This window comes from Bombina bombina, chromosome 5 (assembly GCF_027579735.1).
Source record: "Bombina bombina isolate aBomBom1 chromosome 5, aBomBom1.pri, whole genome shotgun sequence".
NCBI classification, from domain to species: domain Eukaryota; kingdom Metazoa; phylum Chordata; class Amphibia; order Anura; family Bombinatoridae; genus Bombina; species Bombina bombina.
The window spans coordinates 577,979,013-578,001,431 of NC_069503.1; the positions used below are offsets into that span (position 1 = coordinate 577,979,013).

Here is a 22,419-nt window from a genome sequence, read left to right on the forward strand (position 1 = left end):
TTGCAAATCTGATCGACTGAAGCTTCATTCTTAAAAGCCCATGAAGTAGAGACTGATCTAGTAGAATGAGCTATAATTCTCTGAGGCGGGGTTTGACCCGACTCCAAATAAGCTTGATGAATCAAAAGTTTCAACCAAGAAGCCAAGGAAACGCACAACCTGTAATATTGGCGCTATGAACATCCCACACAAATACGTCATTTTTTTGAGTGCGGAATGGACGTTGCGTTACAGGCTAAAATGCTTGCGGTATAGCTATACTGACGTGAATTGTAATATGTTTTACTGGCAATTAAGCTGGAATTGCCATTTTTTTCAGCGTTAAAAGCCGTAACGCAAAACTCGTAATCTAGGTGTTTGTCTTTTATCTGCAAATGTTGAATGCAGGGGATACACAAAGAACAGCAGAAGTAAACCATTTAAAGGGACATGAAACACAACATTTTTCTTTCATGATTTAGAAAGAGCATGCAATTTTAAACAAGTTTCAAATTTACTTATATTATCTAATTTGCTTCATTCTCTTGATATACTTTTGCAGAAAAGCATATCTAGATGTGGTTGCTGCACATAGATGCCTCGTGTGATTGGCTCACCCATGTGCATTGCTATTTCTTCAACAATGGATATCTAAAGTATGAAGCAAATTAGATAATAGAAGTAATATGGAATGTTGTTTATAATTTTATTCTCTACTTGAATCATGAAATAAAATGTTTGGGTTGAGTGTCCCTTTAAAGAGAATCTTCAGGTGGGAAACAGGTGGGAAACAGTGACCTACCGTGGACAAGTTTTAGAGGATAGTTAATTTCTTTTGATATGTGCGCTAATCAAATATCTCTCGTAGTACTTTTGTAATATTTACAAGGGATTACAACAACTGTTATTGACTAGGTGATGATATTTCAATAGAAATTTGCTTTTACGGTACTTACAAACTGGTGTAATATCACATCCTACCCTTGAACGCAGTAATGCTTCTGAGCTGTAGTCACTTGCTGCTTTTATAAAAGGAAAAACAACACCATAGCTCTGTTTATGACACTGTTAATTTCATATTTGGATAAACCCTTTTGCATCATTGCACGCATCACTTGGAACTAACACACTTCAGCTCCTAGCATCTAAGTCCCATGAATGGCACCAACACGATAAGCTTTGTTCAAACACTTGCAGGTTTAGGCATGCCCAGGCAAGCAGAGACAAACCTTCCTTCCCTTATGACATTTTTGTGTCTGTACCAATTTGATAGATAATGCTTTATTGTTGCCACTATCAAATGTAGTAACATTTTAGACCTCAATGACAATCATAAACATAATTACTGTAAAATACTGTTCATTTTTATTATTTGTTATGATTATATTACATCTGTTCATTTCTGAAAACGCATGCATAAAGTAGGCTCTTCCAAAGATTTCTACTAGCCCTGGCACTGTAACCAGTGGAATCTCAAACTAACAAAGGACTTATATCAGTGAAAATTTCAGGTTCCAATCTTGTCCCCCACCAGAGATAATCAACACGAAATTTAGGGGAAAATTGCACACTCTCGCCCCCATAAGAAAGATGTCTCAAACCTGAAATGTTCTGCTTGAACACTATACTTACCCAGGTACCCCTTAAAAAAAATTGTCAGGACTGAGACACCAACTCTTGCCATTATAAATAGTCCCTAAAAGTGGAACTTTCAGCTATTTAGATCTTTATATTAGGACTTAAGTTCTAAGTCTATGGAACAAGAAGAAACTGTCCAAAGGAAAGCTACTAAAATGGTACATGGTCTAAAATATAAAACATACAAAGAAAGACTCTAAATATGTATAGAAAACAAGAGATGGAAAGAGGGCGCCACAATAGCGTGATATCGTCTGGTCATACAGATTTATGTATAGACAGATAATATGCTTACCAGAGCGTGTGGCACTGTGCTGTGCTGTGCACAGCTCTGATACACTCACAATATCTGACAAGCTCTGACAGTTCTGTTTAATATAATTAAATAGATCGAGTGAATATTTACACTTGATTGAGATCTGATATATTGTAATATTTTTAATGTAAGAGATTCAATTATTTTACATAATCCTTTGTATACATATGTTTTTTTTAACACCAGTGGTTTGTTAATTTGTAACAGCTGGGAGCTAGAACCGGCTTTTTCAGCTGATATCCGTAAACGTTTTCCTATTGGATAGATACCTCATGACAACTTCCTTTTGAGATATACAATGTGTATATATTGTTAACAATTGTAACTGATTGCATTCGCTTTTTATCTGATGAAACGACCCAGTTGGGGTTGAGAAATGCGTCATTGAATAAAGCAATTTTATTTGAGAAGTTGTCCATGTTGTGGTATTCTAATACTAATATAACAGCACGCAGAGTTGTTCTGTTCAACTTAAACCAAGACATCAGGAGGTGTTTACGAAGTGAGAACCAGGAGAAGATCCTAAGGAACACATTTCCTGCAGTGTTTTAAGTGCTAGCAAGCTTTCACGCACTGGTCACAGCACAGTGCCACACGCTCTGGTAAGCATATTACCTGTCTATACATAAATCTATATGACCAGACGATATCACGCTATTGTGGCGCCCTCTTTCCATCTCTTGTTTTCTAACAGCTTTCCCTCACTCTCCGGGATCAAGAGGAGCTGCCTGTCTCCACACATACACCATATCCAAGAAGAATATTATCAACATCTTTCTGCATAGATACCGATTTTTACGGACACATCCAGAAGCCGGTTACGGTAGATCCGTTTCTTGACTTATAAAGTCAGACATTTGACATTTAACTGTTTATATCTCAGCGCGCTTTTATATCCCCTTCTGGGATATTGTTTGTTTTCTAAATATGTATAGTTTAGAGGAGAGAAGGGAAAGAGGTGACATGATAGAAACCTTCAAATATATGAAAGGACTTAATAAAGTAGAAGCTGAAAGTATATTCCACAAAAAAGAAATACCAAAACAAGGGGCCACAATCTTAAATTAGAAGGTAGCAGATTCAGGAAAAATGTGAGGAAACTTTTTTTTTTTTTACAGAAAAGGTAGTGGATTCATGGAATAAACTTCCAAAAGAGGTGATAAACACAGGGACAGTAAAATAACTAAAAAATGCTTGGGACATGCATAAGGCTATCCTAAGAAAACAGTAACATGTAATATGGGTAGACTTGATTGGACTTTTGGTTCTTCTCTACCATCAAATTCTATGTTTCAGGGGCGGAGCTTGAGCCAGAGCCGACAAGACGCACTCTCTCCTAGCTCCTGCATAACCTGCAAAGCTTTTATTATTTTTTCAATACCTATCTCAATATCTTAGCCAAATTGAGCATTAGTATACACTGTGAACCACACAGGTCTATCTTTGCAACTCTAGCAGAAACTACCCTTTGTTCAACTGCAAACTTGGATAATTATGGCCTCTCTCAAAAGCCACACACAATCAGTGAGGGATTGTCTTACTAAAGCACAACAAAGAAAAAAGGGGCTTGAAACTAATGCCATCATATATCCTGATGATATTACTCAGTCACCTCCTAGCCCTCAATCTGATGATTCTACCATGTCTTATAATGACATATTATTAAAGCAAATCAAAACTTTATTGCAGGAGGAATTGAAAACAGCCCTAGCTGAACTAAAACAAGATATCTTGGACATTGGTAGCAGGACCTTTGCTTTGGAGGATAAAGTTGATGAAATAGTAAGTGAAATACCGAACATTCATTCTGTTATGAAAGAACAACAGGAAAGGATCCATAAATTAGAGTCACAATTAGAGGACTTGGAAAACCGATCAAGGAGATCGAACATCCTTATACACAACTTATCTGAGTCATACTCTAATGTGCAGGATACTCTCTTACATATTTTTCAACAACGTCTTCCTTCCACAGAACCATCTTTATTCTTGATGGATAGAGCTCATAGAGCGCTTAATAAGCCACCACCAAATGCAACTTGCAGAGATGTTATTGTTAAAATGCATTACCACCATGTAAAGGAACAGATCCTACAAGCAGCATGCAACCTTAAAAAATTTAATTTTAGGTACATATTCTCCAGCTTTATAATGATTTATCTCCAATTACACTCAGAAGACGTAGAGCTTTGCAGACCTATTGCACAGACACTCTCTCAAGCACACATCAAATACAGGTGGAACTATCCCTTCAAGCTACAATTCACCCACAACAGGCATATATACTCATGATCCACAGTTTAAGAGGGTAGAGAACTATTGCAAAAACTGCAGATCTCAATTGAAGATATTCCTTCCCATCTTCTCCCAAACCACAACGAGCACCACTTGTTCGCACCTGGACTCAGGGAAAAATGGGTACGAAAAATGAGTAAGATCATATCTTTAAATGAATGCATTCCTGTGGACTCCCTATAGTCTGCTTCGTCTATAAGAAGTCAATAATCGTTTTGAAATGACTATCCTAGTGATACTACTTGAGAGAGTCGTTGGATATCCATATTAAGATGTATACATATAAATGTTATTGTTTCTATTAGTTTAACTTACTATAGGTTTAAGTAGTTTCTGTAAATGAGTTAGAGGCTGAGACTAGCTCAACCTCTCAAATCTTTCCCTCCTCTAGCCTATCACCACTCCAGTCCACTCCCTCCCCTTTATCCCCCTCCTTTTTCCACTTTTTTTTTTCTTCTTCTTTTCCTCTTTCATCCTCCCCCCTCCTTTAATAATATATACTTGTCGGATCATGCCTGACACAATTTGGAATAATTGTTCTGCCCACTAACTAACTAAACAATGGGGCTAGTTGCTCCTGGAAGTTCTTTGTTCTTTATGTTTACTTGTTGTTATCTAACTCTCTTTTTACAGAATCAATGTGATCAGAAGAAGGTTGTTTTATGCTTAAAGGGACAGTTCACCCAAAAACTTTCTCCCCTTTAAATTATTCCCAATTATCCTTTTTACCTGCTAGAGTGTATTAAATTGGTTGCAAGTAGCTCCTTTACTCATATTTCATCATTTGAAATAGCTGATTTAGCTTGTGGTTTCCCAACCTATACTGAAAGTTTTGATACTGGCGTATACGCTATTGACAAGCCTAAGTAAATACAGCCCACAGAAGAGATTACATTCTCAGTGGGGGGCATGATAGTTAAGTAATAAAATGATAATTTTCCATTGTTCTCTATGTATTGAGCTTTGGTGTTCCAGACAAATATAAGATAAGGAAGCAAGTCTGTGTACATAAAAGTGATAACATAATGAGATCTGATATTACCTGAAGCTCAACCCATTGTAATAGGCTGTGGTTTCAAAGCACAAAACCAGCTACTTCAGATACACAAATAAACCCAAAAATGCAATTTCTCAAATATTTTATACTCTGCAGTTGGTATAACAAGTCATTTAAAATACATTTATGGAAAAACTATTTTACAGTGTACTGTCCCTTTAATGGCTGTATTGTGTACTATTTATCTCACACCTGTACTCCCATGGTCTCCTTCCAAGAGTGGGGGTTCTGGGGCTCAGCTCTCTGATCTAGGGAAAAGTCCCTACTATACTTGCTTAGTAGAAAGGGACCACCAGAGCTTAATTCTTTCATTTATCCCTTAAAGAATGATTCAATTTATTTCTCATGTCAGTGGACTGAATTCGAACATAAAGAAAAAAAGCCCTAAATGAATATAAAGCCCTGGGAGCACATGTCGTGCTGTTGCATGAAACATATTTTTCTACCACCTCCACACCTAAATACTGGACTCTCCCCATCAGAAAAAAAGAAAATTATCAATGTAAGCATAATTTAAGTTTTTATTCTTAAATGGGGAGAGTCCACAGCTGCATTCATTACTTTTGGGAAAACAATACCCAAGCTATAGAGGACACTGAATGCAAAACGGGCAGGTACAAGAGGTGGCCCCTTCTGAGGGCACCACAGCGCCTGATATCACCCAAAGCCCAACAAAAACCTGCTTCACCAGAAGCAGAAGGACCAAACAAAAAGGAAAGGACCAAGTAACTGCCGATTAGTTAAGACCAACAAGGCCCTTGCTAGAGACTGCCCAGACTCATTGTGCTTGATGGAGCACAAAGGCCTTCGAGAAGACAAAGTCAACACAGAAACGCACCCCCGACCCAAGGGAAGGGGGATCCTTCCCAATTCTCCCAAAAAGAAAGAAGAAGAACTCAGACACAATAGTCCAAAAGGACCACCGGACAAAAACTAGGGCAATAAAGAACTCCAAACATAACTCACAAAGCGCAACCTAGGTTGCAACAGGACAAAAACCACAGAGAACGAACCCTACCGACTAAGCAAAGATAAGGGAGGAAAAATCCCAGGCACCTATCTGCATGGAAGTCCAAGGGGCCAAGTAATGCCCCAATACTGGAAACCTAGAGAGACAAGATAGACCTCCTTCCATACACAGGGTGGAAACCCGCACTCAGGATAAAGTGACTGAGGAATAAAACCACCCCTGGGAACCGCTAAAAACAGCACCATTATATCTAAGTATGCTCAAGATGAAGCCACAGGCTTCCCTCTGCAAAAGAGGCCTCAGCGGATGCGAGCCGCCAAAACACTAGCCAAACAAAGCTAGGAATCTGCACCAGGACTCTCCCAGAGGAAAAGCTTCGAAGAAAAAAGTGCAGAACAACTCCCTCTCAAGAGACAGACAGGAAAGGATAGCACCCAAAAACCAGCAGAAAAAGAGCTATCTGCTGAGGGAAGGAAACGCTGCAAAGCCTCCCACCTAAGGAAGGCCCAAACAATCTAACGATGATACACGGTCAAGGCTCAACAGGGCCATCAGATCCCTGACCCCCACCCCGAGGTAATGGAACCAGCACCAAAGCGACTGGCAAAGTCTGAAAGAACAAGGGAATGAAAAGTTCCCTGAACCACCAAGACCCTCAGGAATGAAAAGAGGGGATCCAGACCCCCCAAGGACTAGCTTGGGTTCCAGAACCCAGACACAGCGCCCTTGCCAATAGAAGGGGCACTCACAAAAAAAGGAGACCCCCATACTGAGACTACAGAAACGGCATGACACCAGAATCCAACCTGTCACATAACATCCTGCACACAAGGCAGGGATGACCCCCTGAACAGAGGAAGAGAAGGACCTCCGGGGCTCCAGGCAGATACTATGGTATGCCCAGTCTTCCCCCAAAAGGAGGGGAAATGCAAACATAACCGCTCACCCGCCTACAGGCATGGAGTGTAAAGCTGTAGACTGACGTCAAAAGGACAATACCGATTGTCAGGAACCATCCGGCCAATACAGCCGGCCCAGAAGAATTCCAATTCTCCGTTAAAGAAGAAAAACCCAGCCGAAGAGGCAAGAGGATGTTCCTGAACCGGAAAACTGCGACGTCCAAATCCATCTAAGAGATCAGGACACAGAAAACCCCCAAAACGTCCAGTCAAATCAGGGCCATAAAACCGGATAACCCGAGGAACCCACGGGTTACCCCATCTGGAGAAGACCTTGCACCATAGGTGATGCAATCACAGCCGCATCCAAGGGACCTTGGACATTGAACATTCACGCAAGTATCCCAGAGACAGGGAGCTTGACCCCTAAATTCTCGAGGGACAAAAGTCTAAAGACTAAGTAAAAACTTACATGAGAACAGCGCTCAGACCTAGAAATCTAGATTGAGAAGATTAAAAGTCTCAATATCCTGGGAACCCCTACAGCTCAAGGAATTAACAAATGAACGAGCATTCCAAGTACTAACCATGCCTAACCCTGCTTATCTCCCGAGATCAGACGAGATCGGGCGCATTCAGGGTGGAGAGGCCATAGACAACCTAAACGCCTAGCAAAGGCAACAGCAGGAAAAAGAGAGGACTCAATCTCCAGAGCTCCAAAAATATGGAAACAGCTGAGATATCTTATGGGGAAACAAAGGGCCAAAAATCCGAGCTTCCAGAAAACAGATGACCAGAAACCCTGCTCCAATAAAGGGGAAAAAGCGGCACAGCAACCTCGACCCCATAAGGAAGAGGTATAGTCACCAAGGATTCACAACTGACAATCTAAGAAAAAGAATACAAAAAGAGGAGATGAGAATCACCACCTAACCTGGTATCACGGATATCCAACGAGTCATCTGAACTTGCAACCCCATTGGGGAAGAAAACTCTAGCTCAGAGGCCAAAGGATCTCAGAAACCCCCAGAGCAAGCCTTTAGCAGGCTCCGACCACGGTAACCCCGCCAACAATCAGGAACAGGACATTGAGGACTGAGCCCAATCTGATGCCCCACCCAAATAAAAAACGAGAACAAGCCTAACGTCTAGGAATGAAAAGCCTCCTATAACATATAAAATCAAGAAAATTAACTGCTCACCAGAGTGAGCAAACTCGGCACCCCAACCGGGCCAGTCAGTTATAACAGGCACCACGTGGTTGATATAGACTTTTAGGAACAGAAAAACTAGTGCCCGACCAGGACCAGCCTGATATATAGGGCACCACGGAACTGTCCAAGTCCACAGAAAAGTCGAATCCCTAGTAGGGATAGACATAACAATGTCCTAACACAAATTATCGAACTTCTGCAGAAGTGCTAAAGCGACCACAAAATCGTTAGTATCAAATTCCAGAAAATAAATGTTTTTTAAAAGGAAAAACTATAACAGACATTAGCTTCTCAAAATGAAATAAAATACATCCTGACTGGATCAAAGTAAATGAAGGCAGCACCCGCAGGTGAACGCCCAAGAAGAATGGACAGACTAACAGGACCAGTCAATCAGAGGCCCAAATCTTCCTAAGCTCAGGACTGGAATAAGATACCCCAAAAAAAGGAAAAATGGAGACGACGAGGAGATTGACTTCATCCCCATGCCTCTAACCCAGCTTGCCGTCCGAAACAGAAGTCTGAGGATCCATCGAACCATCAGAACTTGAATCCTCCAGCACTACCAAAACATGCTTTAGAAGGACACGAAGGCGAGCCAGTCTATAATGAAAGGCAAGACTTACCTCCGCCGGGGCAACTGATGACCCCTGAAGCCTCAGAGGAAACCACTTCCCCAGAGGGCTGATCTGATCCAGACGATCCCACGCCTGACGAGCCCTGGTTAGCAGAACACGGACAGTATCTTCCAGGAAGATGTAAATGCGCCAACGCCATAGATATGGCCGTGCAAAACCGTGCCGTAAATTCTGGAGGACACAAGCCGCCTTCTGGAGAAGGAGTAACGGCATTGCGTAGCAAAAGAAGGTTCTAGGGCGCGCCTCCCGGGATACGGAATCCTTATTGACCGATGGCTCGGCAGACTCTGAGTTCTCCCGATTTGGGAGAAAAGAGCACTCTAAAGCAGCATTCGGAACATAACTGATGGGCATAGATTACCCTGGCCATTTAAAATTCTTCGCAAGAAGTAGAATCTGAATCATAGACATCCGTCTCCACAAAATCAGAATCCTCCATAACTTGGTGATTGAAATTATGGGAAAAATTAACAGCACCTTACACTCCTAATGGCTGGGGCACTCACCACCTCCCATGACCCAGACAACTAGCGAAACAGATTCTCTCTGTCGACACACAGTCAGGAAAATGGAAATGGAGAACAGAAACGTGACCATGTCTGGTCACAAGGTGCACCGTGCAAGCCAAAGAAAAGCACGCCAGTCCATGAAGACCACTAAGAAAAAAGGCCAGTATGTTCCGAAATAGCCATTAGCCCAAGCATCACTACACATTAGCAGACAGAATCACATAACAAACATGATTAAAGTGCCCCCTGTTCAATAACCTCCCTCAGGAGAAATTAACCCTTGATTCCAAAGATAAAGGAGTCCCACTGAGACCCTAACTTATTCATATACATTACACTCATATTGAATGTAAAATGAAACGATCTTACTGGAATCTACACCGTTGAACAGGAACACGGCCATTCAAGTGTGACAGATAGTAGCATCGCTTCTGACAAGGACTTGAGTGAAGAAAGCAGGCAGCGAAACTCGTCAACGCCGATTGCCTATGGAGCTGTTAATATGTCGGGATGGTTTCGCAGAAAGACTCTCCCTGCATCTCCAGACTCTAACTTTCATCCATGCTCTCACGGAGAGGCTGACAGGACTACTTAAAACTCCCCATAAGAGACTAAACCAAATCTTCCGACACTTCTCTGCCAACCTCCTGTGACGAAAGGCAAAGAATGACTGGGGGATGAGGAAAGTGGGGGAGGTATTTAAGCCTTTGGCTGGGGCGTCTTTGCAGCCTCCTGGTGGCTAGGTTCTGTATTTCCCAAAAGTAATGAATGCAGCTGTGGACTCTCTTCATTTAAGAAGAAAATCGGTAGACTGCTGACTTATTGGAAAAAATATTGAATTATCATAGGGAGTGATTTTAATACTGTCTTAGACCCGAAACTCGATAGAAGTTATACCCTTCATACGGTACTTAAAAAGGACTCTCATACTATACTAAAGGACTTTCTACTAGATTTTAACCTCATTGACAGTTGAAGAGCTACTAACAGGACAGCTAGGGATTATACCTACTGCTCCCCAGTTCACCACTCCTTTTCTAGGATTGACTATCTACTTGTTAGTCAAACCATATTACCTTTAGTCTCTCAGACTTATATCCACCCAATCTCCTGATCGGACCATGATGCAGTTGAGCTATCTCTATCCGGAGTTGTTGATCCGGCCAGGCAGAGATCGTAGATTCTAAACCCCATGCTGTGCAGAGATAAATTGCTTGTTAATAACCTTCATCAAGAGATAAAGCAGTTTGTCTCCGAAAATGAAGGCACAGCATTCAACCCTATATATGTTTGGGGGGCTTTGAAAGCTTTTGTCAGAGGCCTATTAATTAAAGAATCTAACATACAGTCTAAACTTCGGACCTACAAAATAAATACTTTTAAATCGGAAATAGAACAATTGTCTTACATATTTAAAATTAAACACTCCCCCACTTCCTGAGTTTGCAAAAAAGAAAGCTGAATTGGATGAGCTTCTTACAGTGGAAGCACCTAGATCAATTAAGAATATTGATGCTCAATATTTTTTTTTTTTGATAATAAGCCGAACAAAATGTTGACAAATAAACTAAAGGAGATCACCAGATTTACCTTGATCTCCCAGATTCAAGCTCCAAATGGGAAGGTGTTGAATAATCACCAAGCCATAGCAAATGCCTTTGCCTCATACTACCAACAACTTTATTGCCTTCCTAAACCTATACATACATCTATCAATCAAAAGGATATTGAGGACTTTTTTGCAAACTGTCAGTTATCCAGACTGACAGAGGAGAAACTGCTTGATTTAAATGCCCCGATTACCTCAGAGTGGGTGAAACTAGTTATTAAAAAATTAGCAAAGGCCCAGGACCAGATGGCTTTTCAGGCCTATTCTATAAGTCATGTGCCACTATATTAATACCCACACTAACTCACACGTTTATTTGCATGTTGAAAGGCAATGTGACCCCCAGCAAACTTTTAATGGATCGAATTTCTGTGATCCCGAAACCCAATAAGTCTAGACAACAGTGTGGAAACTATCAACCTATCTCTCTCATAACATTCTATTTTCAAATTTTCGATTTCGAATTTTTCAATAAAATTCAAAAATATTTGTTAGAATAATAGAATGTTTAGCTATGTATTCATTCAATTTTGAAATGTAATATTCGAATGTGCCATTCAAATTCGAAATAGTATTTCTAGTCTACAACTGTGTTTAATAAATGTAATATTCGAATTCGAATGCTACATTCGAATGTCACATTCGAATTTGAAATAGTATTTCTAGTCTAATACTGTGTTTTAAATGTAATATTCGAATTCAAATGTGACATTGGAATTCGAAAGTGACATTCGAATTCGAAATAGTATTTCTAGTTTACACCTGTGTTTAATAAATGTGATATTCGATTTGAATGTGATATTCGATTCGAATGTGACATTTGAATTCGAAATAGTATTTCTAGTCTAATACTGTGTTTTATAAATGTAATATTCAAATTCGAATGTGATATTCGATTTGAATGTGACATTCAAATTCGAAATAGTGTTTCTATTTTACAATTGTGTTTTATAAATGTAATATTTGAATTCGAAAGTGACATTCGAAAACTGTAAATAACATTCGAAAATCGAAATTTTAAGAATATTCGTTCTTATCAACATTCTATTATGTAAATCGAATTTCTACAATAACATTCGTTCTAACATTCGAATTTGAATATAAACACATTCGCCCATCCCTACTGACAACGTGCGTACATTGATAACTTTATTGACTTCTCCTCGGCAATGCCTTCTCTGTTTCTATCTTTGGACTCAGAGAAGGCATTTGATAGGGTTGATCAAAACCTTGGAAACTATGGGCATTCATGGAAACTTTTACTTTATAGCTACAGTCTACTCAGATCCCACAGCCTTCATCAAAATAGCGAGCTATAAATCTAATCAAATATAAATAATAGAAAACAGCAGGGGTACCCAATGTCACCCTTGCTTTGAACCCCTCGCAGCATCTATTAGGGGAAAAAATAAATAAAGATATTGCTGGCATAAAGATTGGACACAATGAATTTAAAATAGCTTTTATTGCGGATGATTTCATTCTATCAATAACTAAACTTTTATTATCTCTCCCAGTACTGTATTCTACTTTTCAGAAATTCTCCTCTATCTCGGGTTATAAAATCAATGAGAGCAAGTGCAGCAAAGCTATCCATACCATTATCCCCACCCATAACATAAAACTTTAATCTTTAAAAGTTAATCTTTCATTTTTAATGAGCAAAATCGGCTATAAAATATCTGGGAATTCAGCTTCCACAAAATGTATCCTAATTATTTAAACTAAATTATAAACCTCTCCTAATAGAATCAAAACATTTGTTAAATAAATGGAATAAGTATTGTATCTCACTTTTTGGTAGAATAGTGGTCGTGAAGATGTCAATCCTACCTAAATTGTTATATTTGTTCCGATCCCTGCCAATCAATATCGATCTAAAGTCTATAACCTTATTCCAAAAAGATGTAATTACCTTCATTGGCCAAGGTAAGAGACCCAGGATCAATAGGCACACTTTGACTAGACACAGGAAGGGGGTGATTTGGGAGTCCCACACTTTGTTTGACTGGCTCAATTTATATTATGGCATAATGATCAGGATAATATCAGATGGGTACAACTTGAGACTGAGATGACAAGGGTATCCCCTATGTATAAACTCCTGTGGTCCTTAAGAGGGGTCAAACCAAATCTATGTAAGAAGTTTCTATCTATTTCACATACACTTTGGATTTGGGATAAATTTTATAAACAATTTATTCCAGCACAGGAGGGTTCTAAAGCTTTGCCATTAATAACATAATACTCACCCTTTAACAATATAATTCAATCTAAGTGTGCTTATAAGGGGCTTTACAGAATCGCTGATGCATTAGTTAACAACATACCCTTGTTTTTACAACTCAAATCTCACCTAACCACACAATAAATAAACAAAGAAGCAACTACTTAAGTAGAAAAACTTTGCCTGGGGAAACTTCCAGGCAGCGGCTATCTTCGGTCGCAATATTTTGTGCTGCTCCACCCTACAAGAAAATCTCTCCAAAATCCTGGCTATTATGGCTCATCTAATGCTGTGACCTCCAGATATTCAAGCAGGAGAGATTTCTACATAGTTTGAGCTGTGTATCATACTGGTTTGTAGCCTGAATTTTCCGGAGACTATTTGGAGGCTGCGGCCTCCACACATGACCCCCCAGCAGGTGTCTACGGATGCTTGCTGTAAAGCAGTCTTTGGTATAAGCTGCACTATCTATTACTTATTCTACTGGGTATATCTACCATGGAGGAGCTGGGCACTGTTTTCAGGCACTTATGGCAGACCATGAATGGAAGTTCTCTGAGTGGATCGATAAGATCATTGTTGTTGCCCAGTTAAGAGACAGTTTGCCTGCAATGCATTGCACAGCTTTGGGGTGGCGATAGGGACTCCAGAAGTGAGGGGTACCTTGCACCCGCAGATAGAGCAGATACCTACCCTGCCACCTTCGCAGCCTTTACAGCCTAGACCAGTGAATGGAGTAGACAAAAGGCAAATGTTGCTGAAGACTACCGTGGATCTCTTTACCTCAACTGCGCAACAATGGGAAATAAGCTCCCTTAACTCACCTAATGTTGTAAGCAGAGGGTCCTTTCTCTCTCACCTTAGCGGGAGCGTGATCTTATGTCTTTGTGTGGAACAGCAGAGCAAAAATTGGGTGATTGCGCCTAGGAGTGCAGCCAGCTCCCATGTGTGTAACGCTGGTGCTTCAAGTGTCCTACCCAATTTCTCCTGACAGCAAATTGCCCTCCCTGCACCTGTATTATGGGACATGGTATCTTGGCGCAGAGGGAAAGGTTAAACATTTGAGATGGTTTGCAGCAGGTGCAGTATTGCTCAATCTTTCTTCTCTGTGTCTCAAAAATCAGACTGTGTCTGCGGACCTACTTGCTAGACCTGTGGCAATTTTCCCTTTCAAGACTGCTGGGATTAACTTGCTTTACCCTCTTCTCTCATACATAATTTTGAGACAAACTCCTAATTTTCTAAATGTGTATCACTGATATATCATCTCATGACCCCTTTAGCACATAATACTAGCCTTGATGGTCCATGGGAGGGAGGATACCAAGCTCTATTTGTGCCAAACTTTGTATGCTAGCTTCGCTTATATTTTAGTAGTTTAGGGGCTGTATAGAATGTGATATTGACTGCTTATGCTTATCTGCTATAGAACAGGTGTGATATTATCTGTATTATCATGCTGGTCAACTATATATATATATATATATATATATATATATATTCATGCCTAGAGTATAGTTGTTTTAACATATAGTTTCAGTTCGAGGGATTTAAATGAGACTGCTAATCTACACTTGGACCTAATTCCATATTTTAACTTCTCTTATAATTTAGGGGTGAGTGACATACAGATTGTTCATGGTTAAGTGCTCAGTTTAGTTGTTACACAGCCTGTGCTCTATAACATTTTCTGTAGTTAACATTGTATATTTATAATTGGATGCCCTCATTAATGTTGTGCATCTTTAGTTCATGGCTTAAGAGTGCTCTCAGATATCTTATTTACTATAGCAATACGAACAATAGTTTTATAATGTTTCTAGCGATCCTAAAGTAGCCTATGTAACTTAAATATTGTTATATGCACATAGAAGTCTAGGGTCCAAGAGTGGCTCTACCATCTTAAGTGTACTTATAGAGCTAAGCATATGGACCATAAGTGACATATTTGGTTTTCTTTATAATAAACTAAAATAAAAAATGGTTAAAAGCTTAGGTTAGTTGTTGTACTTAAGGCTATAGTCCAGAAATCTTGTTGAACACTGTTATATTGAGGGTCACATGCAGTAGCTATAGGCCAATACTATATGTATCAATAGATTTGTAAAAATCCTCAGAGCAGATTATTTAAAGCCTTATGGGTGCTACTCATTATAGCCATACATATGTATATACAAATGTTTTTGTTTGTTTGTTTTTCAGATCTCTAGAAGTCCTAAAGTGGCCTGTGTCATTTAAATATCGTTATCTTAGAGTGTTTTATCTATCACTGGTTTTACAGTTGTATAATAGTTGTATAATGTTCTCAGAAGTCCAAACGTGGCCTGTACAATCTAATTATAATCCCTCCTATTGAGGTGTCATAAGGTGTCCAGAAGTCCAAAAGTTTCTTCAAACTATGTGGGGAATATATCTTCCATAACCAATATAATAAACTAAATTAAAAAATGGTTATAAGCTTAGGTTAGTTGTTGTACAGAAATAGTCCAGAAATCTTATTGAACACTGTGTTATATTGAGGGTCACATGCAGTAGCTATAAGCCAATACTATATGTATCAATAGATCTGTAAAAATCCTCAGAACAGATTATTTAAAGCCTTATGGGCGCTACTCATTATAGCCATATATATGTATATACAAATGGGGGGGGTTGTTTCTTTTGGGGGGTTCAGATCTCTAGAGGTCCTAATGTGGCCTGTGCATTGCTAAATATTGGAAAGGCGAGATCCCCAACTTCTGTATTATTGAGAGTAAGATGAATTATTATTACCTTATGAGCAGTTATTCAGCTGATATCCTTGATAAAAGGAACTATTTCTACAGCTTTGGGAAGCATTGATACTTATGGGTCGATTTATCCCCCTACGTATTTATCAAGCATCGGTCATCCGACCACTGCTTCCCTAACCTCTTCTCCACCTCTTAGGTGGAGAATGTGAATCTCCCCGGTCTCCTCTGTCCGGGGAGATTCACAGCTCCTGCCCGCGTGTGAAAGGCTGTGAGCGGGCAGGGGACGGCATTGCACAAGAGCCCAAAGTAGCGCTCTTGTGCATTGCCGAATTTCGGCAGCGGAATTCAGCCCACCAGAGGCGAGCTGCGGCGGATAGGGGTGCATATGTACGCCCCTGTCCACCATTGCCTGATAAATTGAGCTCTATATGTGGAATCCAATCAGAGGGAGCGGAGAGCTGGGCCCCAGACACAAACCTCAAACTGAGATTCACAATAAAATCCCACCTCTACTATTCTTGGATCAGGTGCTGGTTGATAACATTTTCTTATCCCCCCCCTCCCCCTTTTTTTCTCAGTCATAGCCTGATCCAAACAACTAATCTCCAGATTTATAGCGTTTATGATTTGTCACAAGTACCAACGTTTTTAGCATGTATGTATTCTAATGATATTCTTGTAATCTTGTATTATGAAAGAGGAAACGAGAATGTTAAAAAAGGAGGTTTATATTTTCAATACTTTAAATAAAGTTGTTTTAAAAAAATATATATATATGTTTCTAAATGTTTAAATATTTACACAAACTGTAGCTCCAAAACCAGACCCAAGAAAACTATTCCTCAGTTATACATAGCAATAATGGTAGAGACAAATCTAACCTGCTAACCAGATAAGAGAGAGACTTGAGGATGGAACACAACTCCAAAAAATGGAACAATAATTTTTTCCACTTACATAGAGTACTAATTAGTGCAGACATGAGGGAAAACACTATTAAAACAACTTTCAGATGGTACCTTACACCAATTATTACCTCCCATGCAACAAACCCCAACTCAAGGCTCTGCTACAGAGGTTGTGGCTCGGAGAGCACCTATCTACACATGTGGTGGGATTGCCCGTACATAACTAGGATCTGGAATAGATTGTCAAATTTCTTAAGTAGACTTTTAGATGAAACATTACAATTGACTGCTTCACAAGCATTACTGCATGAAAAGATCCCTAAGTTTAATACCCACATTAATCAATTCATCAGACTCACTTGTACATCTACAAGAATATGTATTGCAAGATATTGGAAGGAAAGAGCTCTCACATGGGAAGAAATAATAGGTAGAATAACATTTATTTATAAAATGTCAGAAGAAGGGACTTGGCTACAAAACACTACAGACAACTTTTAGAAAGTATGGTTTTATTGGATGCTACATGATAATTAATCTACAGTTATGGACCTCTAGGTAATGATGCTTTCCCACCGCATTGACCAAACTTTTAATATAGTAGACAATATACGATTCCTGAATATAAGATACACTTTTGCTGTGATCCCAAGGATATCTTCTGATGAGGTGACCCGACAACCCGGCGAGACGACATCTTCTCCCCCCTTTTTTTTCATCTCTCTTTTGTTCTCTTTTTTTTCCCTTTTTTTCCCTTTTTTTCCCCCCTTTTTTCTTAAAATTGTGTTGACATACATTACGCTTTAGTCATTTTGTTAATAATTCTACAATCTATGATTGAACTAGGACATTTGGAGTTATGTATAAATGATAGCCTCTATCTCACTATGATGAAGAGGTACGAATATAGATTTTGTCCTAGACTCCTACTGGCAAATATGTATGGAAATGTCTTATATGTTTTGTATTTTACTTACAAGTTGATGTAAACTGACACATTTATAATTTAATAAAAATTATTTAAACATAAATATTTACACAAACCTTGACATGTACTCTAGACCCCAGTTGTTGTTCCAAAGAGCTAGGACCATCATGAGCTGAGATGTTGAGGTTTCCATAAACATCTGTATAACCAAAATTTGTCATTCACACAAAGATAGCCGCAGTGGTTAAACCAAGTGAAATAAAATTTAAAAACTGGTGGTTTTTCAATACCAATACATAGAGGTAATCATTAACAAAAATTAGGAGAATTAAAACGATCAAGCAACCAACTTGACAATTATTGGACCACTTGAGATGGATTGACCCAAGAGCATTTTATTATCACATTAATGTTCCCTGGTAACTGTGCATTTAACCCCTCACGAAGGAGTTAGACCCATGGTTAAAGATGGAAGTGCAATTGCTGCCAGATCTGTCTAACCACAAATTAGCGTACTTTATTGCTGCACTTACTAACATAAGAATTAGGGGCCAGTAAGGTACCCTATTCTTCTCCATGGGTACTTCTTGCCAGTCAATTCTTGTGTATACCAATAAATACTTACCAGGTTTATGTAGCTCTGCAATGGTAAGAGCACATGCACGACCAAAGACCACCAAATCCAGAAGAGAGTTTGCACCCAGCCTGTTAGCACCATGGACAGAAGTTGACGCAGCCTCACCGCATACATACAGCCCTGGTACCACTTTGTCTTCACCATTTACATGGATAAGTGCCTAAAACAAGCAAATATATATATATATATATATAGAAATAATAGACCCTTACTAAAATTATATTTTTATTTTTAAAGTTACAATATAATGGAAACATATTTTATGTGTAAAATATATGTATCAGGGGCTTAATTGTTTTAAGCTTTTTAAACAGCTTGCGAGTACAACGCAAGAAATCTTTAACTTCTCTACCGTTAATAATTCCAGAATGATTTGTCCAGGAATAGTGGCAATCTGTGGAAGCTGTCCTTTTCAGCTAGTCTATTCCGTGAACCAGTTGTGCACAAAAAAATTGTTGAAATGTGTTTAACTAGTGCATAAATAGTTGACCAATAAACTAGTGCATACATAGATGACCAATAAAATTAGAAGGTAATTCAACCTACTAAACACTTTACCCTTTTATTTCTTAGGAGGACTCTAGTGTTGGTTGACCATATATGCCTGCACCATTAAAACTAAGCAGAGAACGTTCTCACGTCTCTGCTTCAGCTGTTCTGCCTTCTGCCAGATGGTAAATGCACCTGACAGATGACAGACAAATAAAGCAAAAATGCTTACTTTCTTTGAAGCAAGTAATAAGGCATATGATTGCACCGTCAACCAACACTAAAGTAAAAATATAAAATGTCTTAATGAGAGAGCTGGCTAGCTAGGAATGGAAACACTCTCTCACAGGGAAGCAAAACTAAACTTATTTTACTTTTCTTCACACTAGGTAAATCATCAATGTACCAGAAATATTACACATTAAGTGCCCCTTTAAACAGTCATAGAATATTATTTTTTGGGAAACTGCATTTATAGTAGTTACCTGTCCTTTATAATTAGTTGGAATACCACCCATGTTATAGTGGACAGTTGGTAAGACGGGTATCGGTTCCTTCGTGACCTCAACCCCAGCAAAAATCATGGCTGTTTCAGAGATGCCTGGTAGGCGGGTAGCCAACTGCTGAGGTGGAAGGTGGTGAAGCTGAAGATGCACATGGTCTTTTTCTGGCCCACAGCCTCTGTAAAGAATGTAAGCTTATTAAAGCAGTATTCTAAATGCTGTAGGGCAGACTAGATCCCAACCTTGACACAATTATTTATAAAAAGAAGTAAATAGGAAATAGCAACACCGCTGATTCAAACGGCTGTGAAAATGCAGTCCTGATGCAAACAAAAATAGCCAAACCACCATACTGTCAGCTCACAAGAAACTGTACTTCCCATTAACTTTCACTTCAATATTACAACTGCAAAATAATTATATTGCAACTGTTTTTAAACTGTCTATGAGCTCAATGACAAAAAGTTCATCAGACCCACGAGAAATGCCTTTTTTTTGTCTCGCCAGTCTTGCAACTCATACATCTAGTGATATTTTATAAAAAAAGTGGGCTGACCCTCTCTGTCCTAATAAGTGACAATGTGCCGTCCATAGGAAATAATAAAGATCACTGTCTGAGCAAAAATCCACCCACATTGCCAGTGAATTTGTTTCTGTGTAGTAACTGTTCAAATAATAGATATTTATACTAAGTTTCAATGTACATTCAGTAGATTTCTTACAATTGCAAATCTCACCACTGAAAATTGGAGGTATGAGTGAAAAGATGCACCTAATATAAATTATATTACTTAATTAGAAACTCCCAGTGCTGTTTCCCCATTAAATACAGGTTACTGGCATGAAACTGCAATGGAACACCTATATATGTTATTAATATAACACATTTCCTACAGTACAGTGACAATATTAGCTGCCACATCACAGTAGTTACAGATTTACTTCTTTCTTTTTTTAATATTTACTATTTTTATTGAGGAATTGCATGTTACAAAAATCAAGCATACACAAGAATGTACATTTAGCAAATAAACAATCACTATGGAAGAGACGTATATGCATTAGTTATTGGTCTGTCCTCTTTTTTTGATAAAACAAAGCAAAATACACATCAACATAAACAATTCTAGTTAACCTAACTAGAGGCCTTAGCTAAACTCATTGCTGATTGCTGTCAAAGGAGAGCGTGGTAATTAAAATTAGGGAATAAGAAAACTGCCTCTTTAAGAGTATTTTTTAACCAAGTAAATATAAACTTCAATGCTAAATTATTGTGAGCACATTTACACCTGGAAAGTGTGTATAAATATATATATATATATATATATATATATATATATATATATGTATAGTATATATGAGAAATAAGAGTATTATTTTGCCATGAACAGGATTTTCGATAAGGTATATGTAACTTTATGATTAACAAGCTTTCCTTTTTGTCTCCATAGCGGTCTCGGTCGCCGGCCGCTCAGGAGCAATCCAAATTATGCATAGCTGTATATTCAGGAAAAAATTATGGTAGCCTGTCAGTTAGCACAGTTAATTTACTGTCTTTATAGTAAAGTCTCTCTAGGGGCCCCCCACAAAACCCTCATATGAAACCCAGGTATAAAGATGGTAACAGTGTGTTTGGTATGGGATCTGATACATTACCACTACAGTGCAGTCATTTGCAAACATATTATATGCATATAAGATCAGTACCATGCTGATTTATTGGTAGCTATATTACAGGTTATTATATACAAATCAAGTGGTGGCCAATAAGACATGTGGGAAATGTAGTCTAATGAGGGATGAAGCGAGCCTTTATATTATGTTAGCACCATACTGCAAGTAAATACTGTGTATATTGTAAGAATGTGCTTCGGTATAGCTAAAATAAAGCAGCACTGACTACATCGCTTTCAGACATGTAAATATCAGATTTGTACTTCTAAATATCATAATAGTACCTAAAATGCAGGCATATGCTAGAAAATCAGGTAGATAATTGCAGTGCATAGTATAAAAATAAACATGTGCCAAGCTAGAGATAGAATAGTAACAACTACCTGTCCATTGAATGAATAAATGTCACGTAAACTGTCAGGATGCCAGGAATCAGACTGAGACAAGAAGTGCAAAAATAATCACACCTTTATTAATAGCAAAAAATAATAAAAAGTCCACAAGTCAAACAACAAGCCAGGAATCAAAACCAGAGCTGGTAGTCAGATGAGCCAAGTCAGGAGCCAAAGCGAATAGTCAAACGAGCCGAGTCAGGAGCCAAAGTGAGTAGTCAGACGAGCCGGAATCAGGAACAAGGAGAACAGCAGCGTCAGGAACAAGCCAGGGATCAGGAACCAGGAGGGACGTGAGACAGCCAGGTAATACACAGGAGCTCTCACAAACAGTTCTGAGACAACGCAAGAGCAAAGCATACTGAACAGAGGCCCTTTAAATAATAAGTGATGACATTACAATTCTGAGACTGCATCCTGTCTCACACGGATGATGTACACCAGTCTAGCCATAAAAGGAAGTGCAGAAAATGAGCAGCATCACCCAGTTATGCACCAGAGTCAGCAAGAGAGGTGAGTAAAATGGCTGCCAGCAGCACATGGCAAACAAAGCAGGGAAAAAACCCTGACAGTACCCTCTCCTCAACGACCCCTCCCCTGCGGGAGGACAAAAGGTTTATTGGGGAAACGGGCATGGAAGGCACGGAGGAGGGCGGAAGCATGAACATCAGAGGAGGGAACCTATGAACGCTCCTCCGGACCGTAGCCCCTCCAGTGAACCAAATACTGTATGCGGCCCCTAGACATACGAGAGTCAATAATGCTGATGACCTCATACTCCTCATGGTTGTCAACAAAGATAGGA

The 22,419-nt window shown here is 39.1% G+C and overlaps 1 protein-coding gene across 1 annotated transcript in view; it reads right to left on the bottom strand.

Moving 5' to 3' along the window:
* Window positions 1-22,419, bottom strand: part of LOC128660601 (succinate dehydrogenase [ubiquinone] flavoprotein subunit B, mitochondrial) — a 412,312-nt gene that overhangs the window by 142,235 nt on the left and 247,658 nt on the right. Inside the window, exons 9-10 of the mRNA XM_053714527.1 lie at window positions 19,531-19,726; window positions 18,545-18,716 (exon numbers count right to left, since the gene is read on the bottom strand). Of these exons, the coding sequence (XP_053570502.1) occupies window positions 18,545-18,716; window positions 19,531-19,726 (368 nt within the window). The remainder of the gene's footprint in view (window positions 1-18,544; window positions 18,717-19,530; window positions 19,727-22,419) is intronic.